This window comes from Bombus vancouverensis, chromosome 12 (genome assembly GCF_051014615.1).
Source record: "Bombus vancouverensis nearcticus chromosome 12, iyBomVanc1_principal, whole genome shotgun sequence".
Lineage (NCBI taxonomy): Eukaryota > Metazoa > Arthropoda > Insecta > Hymenoptera > Apidae > Bombus > Bombus vancouverensis.
The window spans coordinates 11,688,065-11,708,660 of record NC_134922.1 but is presented as its reverse complement, the minus strand read 5'-3'; the positions used below and the strand labels follow the sequence as shown (position 1 = coordinate 11,708,660).

At 33.6% G+C, this 20,596-nt stretch overlaps 1 protein-coding gene across 6 annotated transcripts in view; it reads right to left on the bottom strand.

The window, feature by feature from the left end:
- cher (filamin A protein cher) overlaps positions 1-20,596 on the bottom strand; it is a 51,415-nt gene that overhangs the window by 21,961 nt on the left and 8,858 nt on the right. For 2 of the 6 annotated variants that reach the window (XM_033330982.2, XM_076623118.1), the window contains exons 3-16: positions 17,956-18,296; positions 17,347-17,474; positions 17,034-17,048; positions 16,351-16,489; positions 14,445-14,729; positions 14,020-14,330; positions 12,933-13,359; positions 12,224-12,439; positions 11,436-11,823; positions 10,074-10,643; positions 8,478-8,822; positions 7,378-7,982; positions 6,295-6,593; positions 4,297-4,435 (exon numbers count right to left, since the gene is read on the bottom strand). In XM_033330982.2, the coding sequence (XP_033186873.1) occupies positions 4,297-4,435; positions 6,295-6,593; positions 7,378-7,982; positions 8,478-8,822; positions 10,074-10,643; positions 11,436-11,823; positions 12,224-12,439; positions 12,933-13,359; positions 14,020-14,330; positions 14,445-14,729; positions 16,351-16,489; positions 17,034-17,048; positions 17,347-17,474; positions 17,956-18,296 (4,208 nt within the window). Of the gene's footprint in view, positions 1-2,903; positions 3,049-4,296; positions 4,436-6,294; positions 6,594-7,377; positions 7,983-8,477; positions 8,823-10,073; positions 10,644-11,435; positions 11,824-12,223; positions 12,440-12,932; positions 13,360-14,019; positions 14,331-14,444; positions 14,730-16,350; positions 16,490-17,033; positions 17,049-17,346; positions 17,475-17,955; positions 18,297-20,596 lie in introns of those variants that run through there. The other 4 variants (XM_076623120.1, XM_076623119.1, XM_076623121.1 and 1 more) reach the window with 4 other exon arrangements.

The window sequence follows — 20,596 nt, the reverse complement described above, 5'->3', positions numbered from 1 at the left end:
ATTATATCTCCGTATAATTTTGTAAAAACAGAGGATACTTTATTTTATTAGAGAAAAGAGAATCTATGAATCTATCGTCGCGAACGTAAGTTTGCAACGATATTTTTCTGCAATTTCCTGTACTTTCAAACTGTCAGGATTCGTTGTTAATATAGAAAGATGAACTTTTCGTATCATTTTATATCCACGTTGTTTCGATATAATGGCCGGTAAGCAACGCGGTAGACAAATACAGATATTTAATCTCCAACCTCTCGTATTAATTTAATTCTCGGCCCCTTCCTCCACCCACTGGTCCAAACGTTTCTGTTTATAAATTTGGGAAAGCCTGACTTGCACTCGAAATAGTCTAAGAGACCTCCACGGTGGACCAGATGCGTATTGAATTTCAAAGTAGATCAGCAGTAGATTCGCATAAAACTCTTAAATAGCTCGTACTGTATTCTCTGTATCCCTTCGATTATTGTTTATCGGTAAGCTTCTTCCTTTTCATCTCACCGATCGTTCTGTCGCTATTCTAATAAGCAGATGGCGATTTAAACGGACATGGTTTCGTGCTGATGTGAAATCGTTCCTCTACGAGCACACGTTACGCATAATATTTCATAGTTACCTTTATTCGTTTCAATAAAATGTTGGTAAAATTATGGATAAACATTGTCTTACATATAAATTGTTGAAAGCGTTAAATTTAGTATCGAATTGCTTTTCTTCTCACGTTACACCAAGCTTTGGCGTTTATTTTATACTCTGATTATATAGCGCATTTCTCTAGCTTCTTCTGGCTGCTTTTTCGTCTTTCGAAAGCAACTCAGAAAGTTCTGCTATGCGCAAGATTGTTGAGCAAGCTCTTTGCAGCGTTACTTCTATCGTACTACATTTTGTCTGCTCTGAATCACATCATTTTTATTCTTCTTTGCTATTTATTTTTGTTCAGAATATCTGAATATAGTTCAGCTAACGTTGAGCGCATTATCACAGAATAAATGCACATAGAGAACGAAAATAGCATTTATAAATATCATCGGAGTTCTAAGATGATGTAGTTCCCACCGGCATCTTCGTAAAAGTGATTCTTCAAAATATTTTCAAAACCAAAAGGCTTTACCCTTACTAGGATTCAATGAGAAAATGACATTGTATATTTTATTCATATTCCTGGTTAATACACATATAGGAATAAATTGATTTATGGTGTAATACTTTTTGCTTTGTTCTCATCAGTTGGTTGAAGATAAGTTTAGTTAAAGGAATAAAATAAAGAAATATTTATTGTATTACATATCGTGAGTTTAGTGCCGTTGGTGGAACATTTGCACATGTACGAGTTGACAGTCATATATTACAAGTCTGGGACGAAGACAACTGTTCCCCTTTACATCAGCTTCAAGATAATTAACGAATTTGCCTGAGCAGTAAAGCAACGTGTTCTGACAAACTTCCAAGCGTTTATGCTAACGACAGCTATATATTCGTAGACCGTTGTAGTCAACTTGATACGGAAGGTAGCAGAAAATAATTTTCAGAAAAACAGCGAACGATTCATGGAAAGGTTTCTAGCTATAAAAAGATTCTCATCTTAAATATAGAAAAGAAGAAACAATACGGCAGTGAGCGATGAAAATATGAATAAGATAAATTGTGTAAAATAAGCTTGAAAATACCGAATACTATTTTCTACCACCAAACGGAACAACGATATATCCAACATATTTCAAGAATATTTTGCTTAATTATTCCACTGTGAATTTTGCATTATTCGCAGAATTTTTGAGAGGCTGTTTGAACGATAAATTTGCAAATAGAAAATATGCAGAAATTCCAAGGCATTAAAGAGTGAAATTTCAAAGAAACGACGAAGATCTATTTGAAAGTTACATACGTCTTTCATTTAAAGTCTAGCTTTTTACTAAAATAACAAACGTTTAAACTGTTTCCACGGCAGCAAGTATCATTGTGTCAGAATTGCTCACAATGATCGTATAGTTCGATCGGAAAACACTCTTAGTTGGAATTTATCTTTACAGATGTGGCGATATAGGACACAAATGTAAGAATGGAACAGAGTCCAAAATAAATCAATTAAGATAGGATAAATATGATAATTAAACAATTAGATTGTTGCATTGAAATTTCAATTGATCGTATAAAATAACTATATTTATAATTATAATTTATAAATAAAATAATTATACTTCATATTTTAAAAAATAATCCACAAATGGTCCAAAATCTCTTATCTAAAGAATGTTATCATTGCTCGATATATTTATACGTAAAATTGTCTTCAAATTTGTATAAAATTTTGTTAATAACGTATAAATAACGCAGCAATGAAAGAAGAATAACATTAAAAAAAGAAAGAAGAAAATATCTTCTTCGTGAATTTATAAAGAATTTTGTCTCGCGTTCCTGTTTATTTCTGCTGTCTCGAGGAAGAAAATAGTTCACTGGAAAATATTTTATAGCGATATTTGTCAGAAAAAAATCATTTTATTCGCCTCTAACGCGTCATCTAACTAAATCATATATTTTGTTACCTTCAATGAACGATCAGATACTTCTTATTCCATCTTTTTTTTCAATATCTATTATAAATTTCCAACCTGTTATAAATTTATTATTTTCCAAAAACTAACTGCTATTTTTATTACTGATACTCGTATAAAGTCAATGTAAATTCAATTGATATAAAAAAAACGTACGTAAATATCTTTCAAAAGTTATCCAACGAATAAAATAAATGTGAAAGTTTATGTTTTCTTCCTGACTAATGTAAAAGAGCGATTTCTTCATTTAAAGAGATACGTATCGTGGAAAATGATCTCGAGATATCTGCCAAGTCAGCTGTCAAGAGGTACTAAGATGTCTGGCCTCCTTTCTAAAAGCTGTTAAGTACTTACAAAGTTTCAGTAAGCTCGATACGATAACACTCGGTACGTTTCTAGTGAGAACGATACTACTCGATAATGCACTTGGACGGAACGTTAGACACTCCGCATGGAATGAGTATAGGAGTAATGTCAAATTGACAGACACTATTCCAATGAACCCTCGAAGTGAACTGTTTCACTGGAGACTAAACTAAAGTCGACAATATATCCTGCAGTATATCTTGTCTCTATAGTTAGATGCCTGCCGCCCCACCCATCCTTTAGCAAGAAACCACGCATCTCCTTCATAAAAAATTAATGATACATAATGCAACTTTATTGCACAATTGTTCGAGATGGCAGGTTCTACCATTTGGCATAAGTTCTATTCTGTCTTCAATTAACCACTGCTTTTCGTTACAGAAAATAAGTACGTGGTCGAACAGTCTGAAACACTTGAAGAACCCGTGCCATTCAGTATTTTACATATCATACGTTAAAAAATATGTGAAATGCAAACTATCGGATTCCACTGAAGCCGATGATAGGAAGTATAATTGTTGTGACTCGTGCTTGAAACTAAGCAATTGTAATTTGAAATTGTTTTCTCGATCGTCCCTTCAAAAAGGATAATAGAAGATTCAATCGATTTTGACTGACGACGCGTAAGAATTTTGGCGATCACAAGGACACGCGTTAGGATACCTTAGGGTACATCTCACACTTGCGATTATCTTATAGATTCTTATAGATCTATAAATAAAATTCCAAATCGTTCGATGCTTCGCAACACTTTCACTACCTAAATCCAGACGATGAAGCGATGAAACGATAAAATTACGTTTTATACTAGACACAGAGTAAACTTCAAAACATTCTAAAGATAGAATACACAAACATAATCTGTTGTAAGAGCATCGAATAAAATCATGAAATATTCACTCGATTTCTAGCAATGAATTCAAGCTTTGCGGATTATTAAGCTCACATTGTTTATAGGAATTTGCAATCCAATTTAATTGGCTGTTAAAGTTCTTTTATGTTTCTGTTGGATACGCTCACTTGTTGTGCTTCTTCGATAGCAACAACAGAGTCGAGATATTTGACTTTACTAATTCATTACTAATTCATAATTCTTCATGAAAGAAAATCAAACAACGCTTTACACTTTACCGAATCTTTTTGTGTAAAATTGTCCTCATGAGACCGCTCATGCGCATTATTTTTTTGCTAAATGAATCATTTTTTATGGTATATGATGTCAAAAATTATTATAGCCTTGCAGTAGTGTGATTATGTGCATGAACATATTTTATATGCATAAGAGCTTCTAATCTGTAATCGTGTGAAATAAAAATAAGAATGAAATAACGAAAAGTAATCGATTGGAAAACTAATGGAAATAGAAGAAGTAATGACTTACTGTGAACGTGTAAAATCCTTCCGGTATCGGTTGACCACCAAACTTAATGCTGAGGGTATAATCGCCAGCATCCGCCACAGTATAATAAATGTTCACCGTGCCATCGCCATTATCTTCGATATCGATGTCCACCACCTCACTGAAAGATAGCATACAGGATATAAAAAGAGGATTGTCATACGTGTTAAAATTAATAGGAAATTTTTTAAATATCAAGACCTTTGTCTTTTTCTTCATTGATTCATACCTATCGTTAAAAATGTATCATGAGTTCTGACAAAAGAATTTTTATGCAACCAATTCGGTATACTTGTTCCTATTGTCACTGTAGGAACAGATTAATGATCATGCGTGTAAATCAAGAATAACGAAAATAATGGTAAATTGATGAGATGGGATAAAATCATAAAAAAAATTCCTGAAAAATGTTTGTCCCACATGATCGGTCAAATATAACTTTTCTACAATTTTTCACAGATTTCTACTTTAATCTTGTCCTTTTCTCTCTCGTTATCTGTTACATTTCGCTAAAATAACTTGGACGTTCTAGCAGATTTTAAAAATTTCAACATGACCCCGATATTTATTTTTGAATCGTAAATTTATTGATGTTGAGTCTTTTGATACGGCTTACCAACTCCCCGTCTCGTTGGTATGTAAGCTATATTTATAGAGTCGCCAACGTTCCTTCTGATGCCTCGTAAAACGGCAGTAACAAATGCAAAAAAGTTTTTCATGAACGACATTTCCATTGTACACGAGTATTTCATTCTACATTGCATTGTTCCTATGTCACACTCTATATATATGTATATTTTATAATACACTCAAGCTAACAGTCAAACTGTACGTACTTGCTCGTATTTCTTATCGCTAAAATGTTTATACAAGCATCTTGTAACACTGTAGAGAAAATTAAGAAATTAAAACTTGAAGAATTTGCTCCTTGAAGATCATGGGTGATGCTTCGTTTTAAAGTTATCGTCTTCTAATTGTCAAGAAATAAAAGCAATACAGAATAAAGATAATCAGAAGAGATTTCCCTGTTCATAATACACCGAACTTCCATTGAGTTTCATTATATTTAGAATACATACATATGTATATATGTCGAAGAGAATTCTATCATTTTTATGTATAATCATGTACACAATGTGCAAAATGAGTTAATTCGAGATAGCGCTCATGTAAAACGTCAATAATGAAACACGATATATTAATGTTTCTATTGGCAATTAGAGATGTCAAGACCGGCATTTCTGCTATTACTTTAAATGACACTAGCCACTACTTTGTGCCAAAACGTAAATCGTTTATTTACTAAGGCGATAGCATGTCGGATAAATGCCAATATTTCAAACACAAGGGATTCTTCGAGAGTTTCGTGACTGACTAATATTTACTCGCCGTCAACATCAACCGGATGATTAATATTCACTTGATAATAAATGCATCTATATGATTTCTATAAACTAAATATTAGCAAAACAAACGAGCGATTGTTAAAACTATCGCGTAGAAATGATGCAGTTCTTTCCAACGAATAGAAATACGATAATGCTCATCTAAATTCCAATAGAGTTATTTTTGTCTAAATTCGAACGATTCAGCCTCAACACTCTTCGTTGATTGAACCATTTATTTCGAAAGTGATGTAAGTCCATCTTCCTTTATTTCCAGATATTCAATTGTTCGCGTTTTCATCTATTGAAAAATCCACGTCTTTCCGTGCTTAAATATACACCGCTTCTAAAATAAATGATTATGCAGTTTAATTTATTAACGAATTTTCGGTCAAATAAATAATTTCCATTAGAAGTTGATTGAAACAAAGTGAAAATGTTTAAAAAGATTTAAATTGTGAATTGCTTATAAATAAAAAGTTCACGTGAATGTATGCATTATGTAAATTCCTCGTTTCCTGAATTTTTTCAGAAAATGGGCTTGCACCATTTCTAAAATAAACGATCCGATTATTCTACGTGGAAATTCGCTTACCTTCCAGAAGTAGATCGTATGCGACAGGTCACTGCACCACGTCCTGCATTTTCGGTATCCACGGTGATACAGTACTCTTCACCCTGAGCCAAAGTACGTTGAATACCCTCTTTGATTTTACATTTCTCAGCTCTGCCGGTGGACAAGCTCTGAACGTTTATTGGGCATCCTGGTATTTCTTTGTCGCCGTATTTAACGTTGACCTTGTAACGACCGCAATCATCGGGCAAATAGGTCGCCTTATATTTCCCGTCTCCAAGATCCTGAATTTCGACCTTACGAGGCACCTGATCTGGTCCCTAGACGCAATTTGATATTAAGATTCAAGAAAACTAATTGTCAGTTTAAATGTACTTCAAATTATACAGGTCGTTTTCTTTATTCGGGTGACTAAAATTGTCAAGAAAGTGTTTTTATATGTTATAAAAATTGTTACAAAGAGGTACGATATTTGGCATAAATAATTTTGTTCTCGACAGAATAACGAAGGATATTTCAATGTGAAGATAATGTTTTTTAACGAAATCTTGTATTTTCTTATTCATAACACGATATATTTTGTTGAAACTACTTCAAGATGTATAGTTCTTCTAACGTCACCTTGAAGCTATTGTACGCGGGATTGCAAATCTCATTTAAAAAGTTACATTCAATTTACTTGTTCAAATTTGAGTATCCTTATACTCCGCGTTATCACATCGTTTTCTATATTATTTTTAAGAACCTTTCTTGAAAGATTTAAAGAATAGCTATCATTGATTCTAAAATAAGATAGTCCTAAGATAATACGATTTCGTAAGACTGTTAGATAAGATTAATTAACACGTTATTCGCTCCATTTATGGTCCCAATTTTGATTTATAAAAGTGTGATGTAACGGAAACTGGAACAAAATGCAAATGTTATTAGAGAAGGCGCGCATGAAAAAGCTTGAACGTATTAAGCGAGTGATATGTAACGTAATATAAACTGTAAATGAAGATATAATCGGAAGCTATGCAAAGTGGAGAGACATGGATAACAATAAACAACAATAAACAACAATAAATAACACAGGCGGTATAACATTGATTTATTACTTACCAATACTTGAACCTCCAGATCACCGTAACCAGCTTCGGAGGTGTCTACTACGAAATCAACGGGAAAAGATGCGGTACAAACAGGTGCCACACCAAGTCCCGTGACAGCAACCTTATTTGGCTCTACAGTGGGCAGAACTTTCGGTTTGAAAGGACTTCCTGGAATATCTTCTCCATCGAAAATAACTCCAACTTGCAGATCACTGTCAGGAGATGGTGGTTGATATGTAACTTCGAATAATCCATTTCCACAGTTTTTGATTATTGGTTTCTGAACTCGTCCTTTGTTGGTCTTCAGCGTGACATTCAATTGTGCTGGATTGCACTTGGAGGTATTCACCATGAACTTCGTCGATATATTTTCTCTTACTACTTTCAAGCCTTCGCCGTAGGCAGTCACGTTGTTCGCTTGCATGTCGTCCACGACTTGGACTTGGAAAGGAGACCCAGGAATGTGTTGCTCGGCAAATTTGATGGATATTTCGTAGTCACCCGGCGACGGTGGAAAATACTCCACTGTGCAATAGCCATCGTCGTTTCCTTTGCAAGTCACCTGCGCGTAGTCGTTGCCTTCCATTAATAGAGATAATCCGCCATTTCCAGCATCTAAACATTTACAAATCATTTTATGCTATCTAATTATATAGTTATAAATTAATTCGACTAAGTAGTAGAGTCGAAAACTAATTTAAATATGACAAATTAATTCAACTAACGAAGCAAGTAAGCAGAAGAGAGAATCATCACAGAGATAAAAGACAATGTAGTTAGGAGATGTTTATCTTTGGTCGATTAAGTTATATAAATTTGAAAAATGTGTAAATGCAACTAATTAAGTTCTATTGAAATTCCCTTCTATGTTCCAGAGACGGCGCCATCAGATTACCACAGACGGTCGATCGAGAACCGAGGAACGAATATTTTCAATCAAAATTAATTTTTTTCTGTATGAAGATAACATAAAGAAGTTTCCAAAGCTAATGTATGGACATGTATGTGTAAGTGCATAGCCACAAAAGCGAAATTACTTTGTCACCAACTCGATACTACTCGTACAGGTAAATCAGTAAAATTTGCTCGTTTTGTCTCTGAAAATTTTACCTTTCGTTTCTACGACGAACGTGTTGTACTTATTCACGAATCCTTTTTTCAAACCTGGTCCGTACGCTTTACATTTGCTAGGATCGCTATGGTATTTAACGTTAACTGTAAAGGGTGAACCGGGAACTGGAATGTTGTCATAACGTATGTCTATAGTATGAGGTCCTTCTTCAAATGGCTTGTAACTGACGCAATAAGTTCCGTCCCTTTGTAAAGCAATCACTTTCTCAGTCGTATTGCCACTGGGATTGTTAATTATGCAGGAAAGTTTGTCATGATCGTTCTTCGCCTTTGGAAGCGCTCGAGCATCCACTGTGAACTCCGTTGCACGATTTACGCATGGGCCTGAAATTTGCCAAAAATATATTATTACAATACGTATATTTATTATGTATAATTTAACAGATTAAGAAAAGTTGCAGTTTTTTGAAATTTCGTGACAAACATTCGTGAACTATTTACACAAGTGTGTAGGATAATTCAATACTTATAGAAATAAAAATGGATAATAGTAATCGGAAATATAGGTTTAAATAGTTAGAAGCTATATTTATAGCTTCGTGTATGTATCTTGAAACATGTGAAAAATATAAAACATAATTTCTAAAAAAGATATTAACAACAAACGTGGCGCACTAAACAATGCACAGGTGTCCGCTGCCTGTAACTTATAAACAGTGTAATTGCTCGGAAGGAGATTTGGATCGAATTCGCAAACATAAAAAATTCCTTTTATACAAAATTCCGGAATTTTTCATAACAAAAAAGAGCCTGACTCGTATGTATTCGACAAAAGTGTATCTGATAGAAATCCTAAGCAATTACATATTCGTTTGCTATATTTTCGATGGAAAAGAATATCCTTGGTATTCATATATGATTTAAATAATAACTTATAATTATAATTTATAGAAAATATCTCAATATAATGAATTTCTCTAATAAGCAACAAAAAAAAAAATTCAAAATACCACAAAGCATGCATACAGTGCACTTTTTTATGTATCAAACTGTGTAATGTGCATCTCTGTCATAAGTTGCAGCATAAACACTATCACAAAATCGATGAACAAACAAAAATACCCAAAATTACGTTGGATAATAATTTGGATGAAATACATTTCGATGATTCACCTTTATCTTAGATAAAAGACGCACGAATTGTTTACGATTAATAATACTCTTGATTTATTATTATCAATTAAGAAAGACTGTTGTTTGGAAAGATAGTCGCAAATTTTCAAGGAGAGAAAGAAGAAAACTGAGAAAGAAACTACGTTCCTAAAGATGTAGGTAATATTATGTCTAATAACAACAGATTTAATAATAATGAAAAAGCTCATTTAGATGAAACGTAAAATTGTCATAGGCTTAAAAGAATTAAAACATCGGTTCGGTTTCGACGACATCGATAAACAAATTAACGAGTCATTGTTGCTTTGGTAAAAGAAAATTTCTTCGAAATATACTTCATCCGTCTCACCATCCACCTAATATGTACCTACGTTATAGCACACTACACACGCAAAAGAAAACACCCGGAACACTCCTGCTGTTAATAAAAGCGGAACCTTGCAAAAGCACGACAAACGATACCGTTTGGTTGAATGCCGGTCCCAGTGACTTTTATCTTCGACACATCGACGTCTTTTACAACGATCGCCTGGAAAGGCGAGCCAGGAATATGCTTCTCGTTGAAGGTAATATTGATACCATAATCGCCAACTTCCGTAGGTAAGTACGCAACGGAACACGTTCCATCGCCATTATCTCGACAATTAATGGCAGCTTCGCAGGGACCTTCGACCGTCACACCGAGATTGCCTTGTCCAGCTCCGCGAGTATCGATCACGAACTCAGCCGGTTTGTTTATTATTCCATGGGTTAAACCTGGCCCAGAAGCTCGGACCTTTTCAGGATCCGAGCCATGCACGCAGGTCAATCGATACGGCTGGTTGGATATTGGCACTCCGCCGAAACTAATCCCCAACAGATATTCGCCTAGTTCTGTCGGCGTAAAATTCACGAGATAGCCTTCGCGAATTGGTATCACGTGCGCCTTGATACGGTTGCCCGAAGGTGCGGTTATCGTCACCTGAAAGTCCGCTGGCTTGCCTGCGTCCTGAGTTATCACGAGGAACTGCTGCAAGCTGTTCACTGGAGCCGCTGTGACATGGATTTAGTTTCGAATTGTTTAGTTTTCTTCCCATTTTCTGCTCTACCTTTTGTCTTTCTTAATTACAAGTTTAAAATCGCATGCACCTTCCAAAGTGACTAGCGATCACGATGAGAGTAGTCAGTGGTGATAAAAACCAATATTCTTGAGAAAGGCCAGATCTCTTTTGCAAAGTCTTGCTCTGTAGTGTGTTTTTTTTTTTTTTTTTGTGAATTCGTGAAGTCATGCTATGCTCTTTTCATACCGTACTTACTTGGAACAGATAATTAGCATGTGATTGATAGAGTTTCGTTTGGTTAAGTGGAAATAGACGACCTGCATAGACCGACTTAAACGTTACGATCGCTTGCTAACTCGCTTAGATTTCTTATTCGCCTCGCTCAGAGATTTTTCCCTAGTCTTTAAGAAATCTTAGATACGAGCATCGAATTCACGATGTGAACATTTACAAAACTATAAAGATAGGACGATGAGTGTAGCCGAAAAAGATATGCGTGGCCTATGTCTGATATTCTATCGTCCTGCGTTTGTCTGATTATGACACTCTCAATCTCCTGTAACGCTACTGTAAACAATTCTCTTTCAACCAGAGTGCTTCTCGAATTTATTATTTATAATAATAAATCGAAATCGTACACTGTGTATAGCTCGTAGCGATACATTTTAAAGATTTAGAAACTTTGAGATTTTAGAGATTTTAATAATATTCGTAATTATTGAATTACAACGAATTAGACATAGGCATAATAATAAGCATAATAAATAGGTAATTTTATACTTACTTTGAGCAAGACCTTCTACTTTAACCTCGGAGATATCGATATGCGATTCAACGTTCACTTTAATCGGACACTGAGGTGCGTTCAAGCCTCCATAATTCAAATTTACGGAGCAAGTTCCTGGTTCTCGTGCTACGTAAGTGATAGTATGCGTGCCATCCTTGTTGTCCGAAAGTGAAAATGGAATTTCTTTGTTGTCAGAATCTTTTATGTTCACGCGAAGTTCACCTGGTCCAACTTCGCGACAATCGACGATAAAATGCGTTGGTATGTTCGACTTGACCCCTTTCTCGAGTCCGGGTCCGTATGCTGATAGCATAGCAACGTTTAAAGGTCCTTCTACCTTTACTCGATAAGGTGAGTGTTTCGTAGCTACGCCACCGTAAATAACCTACGAATATTATCATATAATTATTTAATATCAATTTTATTTATATTTTTGTGTTCTAAATATGTATATAATTTATCTTATTCCTAACAGTTAGATATATCTGTACTTCTAAGTACTTTCCTAAGTAATATAACATTTATCATCGTCTTTATTCCCTGGTATTTGCTATTTCGTAAAATTCCACCAATTTTTTGAGTTATAATTTGATATCGTAAAATCAAAGCGACGTACGAAATTCTTTATGAATCAGACCAATTCCGAAGAAATTTTTGGCCTTTTTCAAAGAACATTTAGCATCGATAAATTCTTATCTTATCTCACGTATCAACTCGTCTTACGATTAAGCCATATTTTATAGAATATCGAAACGTTGCATCTGTCAAAATTTTCAATGCCTCACCATGATAACGTGATTTGATGCAGACGTAGGAGTATAGTGACATTGCACTGTGCCATCGTGATTATCCTCCAATCGAACGGGTACATCCTTTCCTTGAATATCTTGAACAACGACTTCCAACGGTGCTTGCCCAGCTTTCTTTACGTCCACCGTAAAATTCGTCGGTTTCCCAACAGGAAGAGTCTCCGCTTGAATTCCCGGACCGTACACTTCAACCTGCAAATCGTACTTTGTTAAATCACTCGTCTTTCATTCACTCAGTTCATCGAAACGATTTCAGAGCATCGAAGAAGCGAACTACAATATTCAAAAAATATCGGAACAAATAAGAATAGTTAGCAAAATTTTAATTAACCCTCAATTAGCATCGTTGTAATAACAGAATTAACATAATCTTCGCTTCCTTAATTTCACATATATTCTGTATTTTAATTGATAAGGTTTATCAATGGCCAACATATAGCGTATAAATTGAAATGAAATATTCCACAATTAAGAAACTTTAATCCAATGTAAACTGAATGGCCATATATCCAGCAATACCAATTGCGAATTAATAATTTAGACATGAACGAACGATCGAACGAGCTTTGCTGGTGACTTTCTATGTCAAAGCAACGTTAAGGTCGATTAAAACAAAAAGAGTGCAATACTGTTATATTAGGACACGATCGAAAGCCAAAGGACCACGAATATATGAAAATCAGACCTTGTCAGGATCGAAGTCCCCTTTCGGCAAAATATTCACGATGTAGGGCGATTTCGGAATATCCTCGTTATCGCAACGAATGTGAACCGCGTATTGGCCTGGTGCAGTTGGTAAGTAGGATATGACGCCTGTTCCATCGCCGTTATCGTGACAGAAGATTTTCGCTTCCGAAGGTCCTTCGATCGCGAATCCAAGACCAGCGGTTTCTCTCTGTGTGTCTATAATGAACTTGGCTGTATGATCGACTATACCACCGTGAAGACCAGGCCCATAAGCTCTGATCGCTGATTCCTTGTAAGGGCCAACGTTCACCTCGAACGGTGACTTGTAAATTTCTTTTCCGCCGTATGTTATCATCACCACGTATCGTCCCTCTTTCATCGGTGTGTAATTACACTTGTACGTTTTTTGGTCAATTTTAACCATACTGGAAAAAATATATATATATAAGTGGTGCTTCGAAGTCCATAAGTCGGCCAAAGAATCAATTATAAAAATCAAAAGAAAAAAAGTCAATTAAGAGTATTAATTTACGAAGTCTTGCTGCTGTATATTCCTAATTGAACAATCAACTTTATTTCTTACACCATTTGAACCTCGAATTGCATCTGTAAAAGTGTAGAAACTTTCGATGCAAATGTACTCAGCTTGAATCTGTACATTGAACTCACGTACAATTTATGTTATATTAATTAATATGTCAATTTTTGTCGAGTGTCATTTACAGCATAGAGCCTAAAGGTACTTCTATTATTACATAGAATTAAATTATATTTGTGCACGTTCAATATTAGCTGGAATTCACAGTCACTTTAGTTCCAATGCTCGATTCAATAATTATTAATAACCAATCGATTAAGTAGAAATTGATGTACAAATCTGTGTGTGAAATTTGTTTAGCTTTGTTCCGCGAAAGTTAAATCCATACAACGTCGATTAATTCGAAGCTCATAAAGAAATAAGCCTACCAAGTTGCTTGGATGATCATGTTCGTTAGATTAAATACATCTTCTGTGTATCTTCTTCGTCACGAATTCTAATAAATAATTTTTAATCAAGATTTTATCAAGAAGATAAAATTGCTTACTGAACAGATTGACTGACTCCTCCGGGACCAATAATTTTAACTCCAAGCACATCTTCACCGGCATCCTTTGTGACGATAACGAAATCCACATTGTCGTGAGCACGAACTCCATTCGGTAATAATCCTCGTCCATAAGCTCTACATTTCTTAGCATCTGTCCCCGAACCTACGTTAACATTACAAGGACTGCCAGGTATCGATTTGCCAGCAAAAGACATCTTTATCGTATGTACCCCAATTTCGGTAGGGGTATATTCGCACCTCCATACTTCTGGTAGAGTTTGACGTAATTTGAAAGGTACGTTTAATCCCTACAAACCAGAATTCGTAACAGGTAGTTAGAATATATAATAAAAATCGTTTAATTAACAGAAAAATAAGCTAATTCATACAATGATAATGCATATCCTTATTTAATAATATACCTCTTCGTCCAAGATTGTAACTACTGGCGCGCCACGTCCAGCAGTCTTCGTGAATATATCAAAGAAAGTAGGTTTGTTGACTAAGATTCCATCCGCCTGTAATCCTGGCCCACTTGCTACAATTTTGCTAGGATCAGCTGATGGTGTTTCTACATTCACCACGTATGGACTTTTTGGAATTTCTTTTCCGGCATACAGTATTTGTACTTTATGCGGTGATGGCGTCTTCGGAGTATATGACACGGAATAGGTGAGATTTTTGTCTCTGTTGAACTTGATATCAACCTTTAAGAAAGAAAAATTATTTAAATTAAATAAAATTAAATTTGATTATCAAGATAAGATTAATAAATTTAATTGCAATTAAAATACCATTTACTTAGCTTTATAAATTAAAATTCAAATAATATTCATATTCATTCTTTTCAATGATACAACCCATTGGCACATCTTAACGGAATATTCCGGTCTAAAATACCATTATTTTGGATATTTTTGTAAATCTATTTCCAAAGGAGTCATAAAACTTTCCCTATCAGTCTTTGGCATACAGATCTATCAGCACTTTATTTAATAACACGTAACTCGCGGAATTCTGATTATTCTCACTTGAAAAAATCGACGAATATCCTCCGATCGTTGATATATATGTGTGGCAAAGATCGATAAAAAGAGGCTAAAGGTTTTTTTAGAAAAAAATCCCAAATACCTAAACAAGCGGCATTCTGAATCAGAATAGCTACTTGAAGCATAATCCTGTAAAATCACGGATTGAATTAAAAGCCTATTTTAATTGATAGACCTGTGAGTATTTATTGGAAAGCTGTAGTTGTTAGAAGTATAATTTATACGAATGTACATTTATCCATGTTTCTCGTGTAGCAAAGCTTGTACGTGCCAACGTGTGATTGACTGACTAACAATTGAACTAATCGTGCCAAAATTAGAATCTCCATTCTATTCTTATTATCTTAATTGCTTGTATCTGAAACATTTCGCTGTATAAATTAAGCAACTCCTTCTTCCAATTTTACACATAAACATATATTTTAAAGAATTCTTTCATTTCACACGATATATCAGATTTATGACGAATAAGCGTGTTATATTAATTCTATTAGTGTAAATCTATTTATTCGTAATGTTATTAGTAACTATGAAATCTAATCTAATGTAAGATTATACTAAATCCTGTACTATTTAAAGTTCAAGTATTTATAGTATAAGTATTTGTATATTAAGTATTTGTATAATATCCTATATTGATTTTGTAGGCATAACCATGTGCCAACCCTCTTTTCAAGGTCGAAAGGCAGCAAAATAGAGTTATCTATCTACTAAATCATGCATAAAAATCGTGTTACATATTTTTATATCAAGGTTGTAATAAAATGAATTTCAATTAATTCGAGTACTGTAACTGTTGCAGAAAAGAAAAGAAATGTAGAAAAGTAAGAATAAACTATTACGTGTATCCTGGCTTGTAATCAATTTATGATTATGATACAAGTGTAGCAATTTCCGGGATGGTGGTCAACCACATTATACATGGCAAGTAGATGAATGGGTACGTAACGTAGCAATCGTAGCGCACGTAGCGATTATAAATTATGCAATATAAAAATATTTGGAAGTTTAGTTGTAGATTCTTTAAATTTCCCAATGAACTATAATTAAATTGTGAATTTTTTTGGGAACTTGTATTTCTATAAATGCACCTCAAGAAGTAGAATTGAAATACAGATTCGTTCCGTTTATTAAATCGTAAGAAACATCCTATTTTAACACGCACTCTCTGCATTTTTACATTTTTACATTTTTTATAAATGGATTAGTCGAGCCATAGCCATAAATATAAGTGTTTTAGTAATCGAAAAATGTTTATGTTACGAAAAATTGTTCTCACCGGAAGTTTCATTCCTTGAAAATCTTCCACAATGACTTCGACATCTCCTTTACCGGCAGATAATGTTTCTACAGTGAAATTAGTTGGTGCTCCGATGACTACACCACTTGGTTCAATACCAGGACCGTAAGCACGTACTCTGCAGGAAATAAAAAATTTAATTAATACACAAAAGATAAAGAATGAAAATAAAAAATAATAATATACAAAAAATAAAGAATCACATTGAAAGCTTAAGTTCTAAATTAATTCTAAATTAATTTTTTTAAAAGAAAATCTTAGTTTACTATAATTAAAATAAACAAGAAACAACAATAGCTTATATTTAAGCAGACTGAGAAAAAACTAGTCGAGTACAGAATTTGTTATAGTAATTCGAAAGTTTTTACACTTCATTGCAATAATAACTGTTCTGTACAAGAAGGATGCAATTTTTCAATTTTCATTGCCTTAGAAAATAGTATGTGTTGCATACCAATAAATTTAGCTAATTGCGAATTTTAATTAACCGAATGATTTAAAGTGGTCTATTAGGGAAAAATAGAAAACAAAGTTGTTACAATCTTTGATTTGAATAGCCAGGAATTAATTGCGCCAAACTATGCATAACTATTATTTTATTATAAAAAAAAATATGAATGACTATGAAAGATGCAAGAAAACACGATATTTACGTAACTTACCGCGGTGGCGGGATACTGCAACCGGAAAATAAAATAGATTTATTAATTATACCACTTTGTGTCATTAAAACATTTACACTCTCTCTATTTATACGCGAGACTAAATATAGAAGAAATAATTTACATTTTTGCTTCTACATTCAGATGCCTACTCTACTGTAATTTATACTTCTTAATTATTTTTCAATTAAACCTTTTTGATATAAAAAGCTTCTTCGCGCGATACGATACGATAATAGTTGACTGTCATTTCATGAAATCTGGCTTTATCGTATAACAAATGATCAATGAGAGAATTTATTCATCGACTTACCTATTTCGATTGATACGTGGTCGAAGAGGTGCTCCTGGTTTTAGTTTTGCGTTAGGGTATTGACTCAAATATGTCATCATTGACATTTCGTCTATATTTGGATTAACCATTTCCTCTGGCTTGATGAGCTATGTAAAAGAATGACAGAATTAAATAGTAAAGTAGTTAGTTTGCTTTTCTGTAATCGTTTTATTCGCTTTCGTGTCATGTCTCTCGTTGCAATTTAACATCGTTACTATACTAATTTATTTAATTTCTAAAACTAATTCCATTGCACAAAATAAAATATTTACAATCGCTTTCTCATCGCTGCAAATAATTTTAAATTAGAACGAGAACGAATAAAACGACAAATAATTTATAAAAATGAACTTCTCATTATTTTATCACGTAGCTGTATGAAACTATTATTTAACAGCGAAAAAACGAAGCTATTAAACGTAAGAAAAAAAAGATAACAGCTAATAAAAGTTCAGAAAGAAGGAACAAAAGTCAGAATAAATACAAGTAAATACAATAGATGATGGCGATAGAGAAGCGTAAAAAATTTTCCGATATATATTTTTACAAATTTTCCTTAAACAACATAACAAGCATTATAGCATTTACCTGAGGTATATTCAGCCAATCATCCGCTAATTGCATTGCTTCCGATGCATTTTGAATTGCGTCATTTTTATTCCACTCGTGCCAATCAGGGCAAAGACCAGACGCAACTCCATCTACCAAAGCACCGATAGCACGGCCATCGTTCCAATCAGTAGTGAAATTACCGATTACCAATTCTGGTACTTTGTTCTTGATCCACTTGATGAGTCTTTGTTTTGGTCCCTCTGTTTGAGAACCCTCTTCTCCATTCCAGAGAGGCATCGATATCGAATAGTGTAAAATTAGGGTCCATATTAAACCCAGGATTAACTTGAGTTTAGAATCGACGATGTCCGTTGAATCTATAAAATCATTTTGAAATACTAGATGCAGTGGAATAATAACGAATTGCGAATTTAGAAAATTAATTCACAATAGGTGCAATTCTTTAATTTTACGCCAAGAAAAAGGGTAGATAAATGTCCGCTATTATTATGATTATTGTTGAAAATGACAACGTGAGGTCGCGCTCGCCATCCATATGCAGATACGCTAGTTACAATAAATAGTAACTAGAATATAGTTCTAGAAATAATCGATAGATTTAATCGATAGATTTAAGATATTCTTTTGTTTTTATCCCTAGACCATGTAAGAAAGTACAATAATGGTTTATCGGCTCAAAACGGTGTGATAGATTTATCCAAAGAATAAAATAACAGCTATTGTAATTCTACCTCTAAATATAGAAATAACAACAATTATCTTCATGGATCGTAACGTTGGAAATAAAACTACGTTTTCGACAAATATTTGATTAAAGTTGAATCAATGAGACTGTAAATGATAAAACTAGAAATAATCTTTGAAATACAGACTGTAATTTCATTTTCACTGGGATAGATTTTCATATCATTTATAGATTAATCTGAAATCAAGAAAAGCGAGAAGATAGTTCTGTTAGATAAGAAGAAAGAAATAGTTGTTCTCTATATCAATATTGGCTCAAGAGAGAAACTACCGAGCTCTTATCACGGTCAGGGACGGTAGCTAATATCACTATACACACACGATCAGTGTAAATATAATCTACGATTAATTTAACATATTATTTTTCTGTTTCGAGCTTAGTATGTAATAAAACATTGGTTTCTTAATAAAGCATTCACCGATGAAACTATTCAACTTGTAAATAATTTTTTGTAAAAAAATGAGAGAATTCTGTATTAAAAAATATGTATCTTTATTAGTCGGGAACCTGATGATTAACGAAATATTCTGTCTCGTTCATTAAGACATTTGCTTCTACGTATTTATATGTAAGAGAAATAAACGGTATTCTATTTATTTCGACTTTATTAAATCCATCTCTTCGTTTTCATATTTGAAGATACAAAATTTATGTTTAATTGAAAACCTGCTTTAAAGAGCATTTTACGAGCAGATATAAAATACATGCAGACATATTTCTGACATTTCCGGTCAGGAATAGCCATACAGTGATACAATGGCTAAAAAATGACGCTTACACATCAAAATGAATCAACGCTAGTTCTGCGAAAGAAAGTAATTGCATTTGATGTGAAGTACAGCTAAAAGAAAAATAGCTATTTGTTATATTCACCATACTTTATATTATCTGTTATTTATTTTATTTAAGATCACGTCAGCCATGATACACTGTACTTTATTACAAGATATACCACGTTGATTAGACAACGTCAACTTCAATATTTTTATAAAGAGATTGTGTCACCTGGTATGTCCATAAATATATATATATTATGCGCACACTATGTCATAATAGCTTGTCAGACGTAATCAATATTCCCGATTACACAGTTCGCAAAATTTTTTTTAATCACGCTCTAATTTTATCTTCGGCGATGAGTCATACGAATTTCTATCGCTTCAAACTTTACAACCTTTAGATTTTGATTGCAATGCCAACATAGAAAACAACTCGTAAACATATTTATTACAATTTCCAATTGACACCGAATAAATGTATTTTACAAGCAAAAATATGGACGAATCAGAGTTGATATTCTTAGCACGACAGTGCTGCCATACAAATAACAAAGGAGTAAATGGAAGACTATATATTATGATAATGACTGGTGCAAAATATTTTAGGCGACTGCATCCTCTTTCTCATATTAGAAACGAGACAACTATAGAGTACCATTTGAATCAATATCACGGTAATTGCATTCGCTTTAATCAATTTTGGCAACTTCGCGGTAACCTGAGTATCTGACAAATTTATTTTCAGGAAAATACGTTCGCAACCTTGTCGGTTCGATTAAAATTAGATAAGAGTTTTCTACGTCGCCGAATGTGATATACAGCAATTGACGAAAACCATGAACTGTATAACAAAGAAATAATCCTAATTCTTCAAATTTGAATGTAACATTTTGGTATTTGAATGTTCAAAGGATTTGGAATACCTTTTTTCTTTTCACAAATATATCTATTTAAACGTTGACCTAATTAAAATAAACAAGAAAATGATCGTCAAATATAACTGAACAAATTATAAACGTGAGAATTATGATTCGTACACAATAGTCTTCTGTTTCGAAAGAAACTTCTCTATTCATACTATACACAATAGAATATCTCGTGTTACGTGGTTGCTATTTACACAGATCCGGTA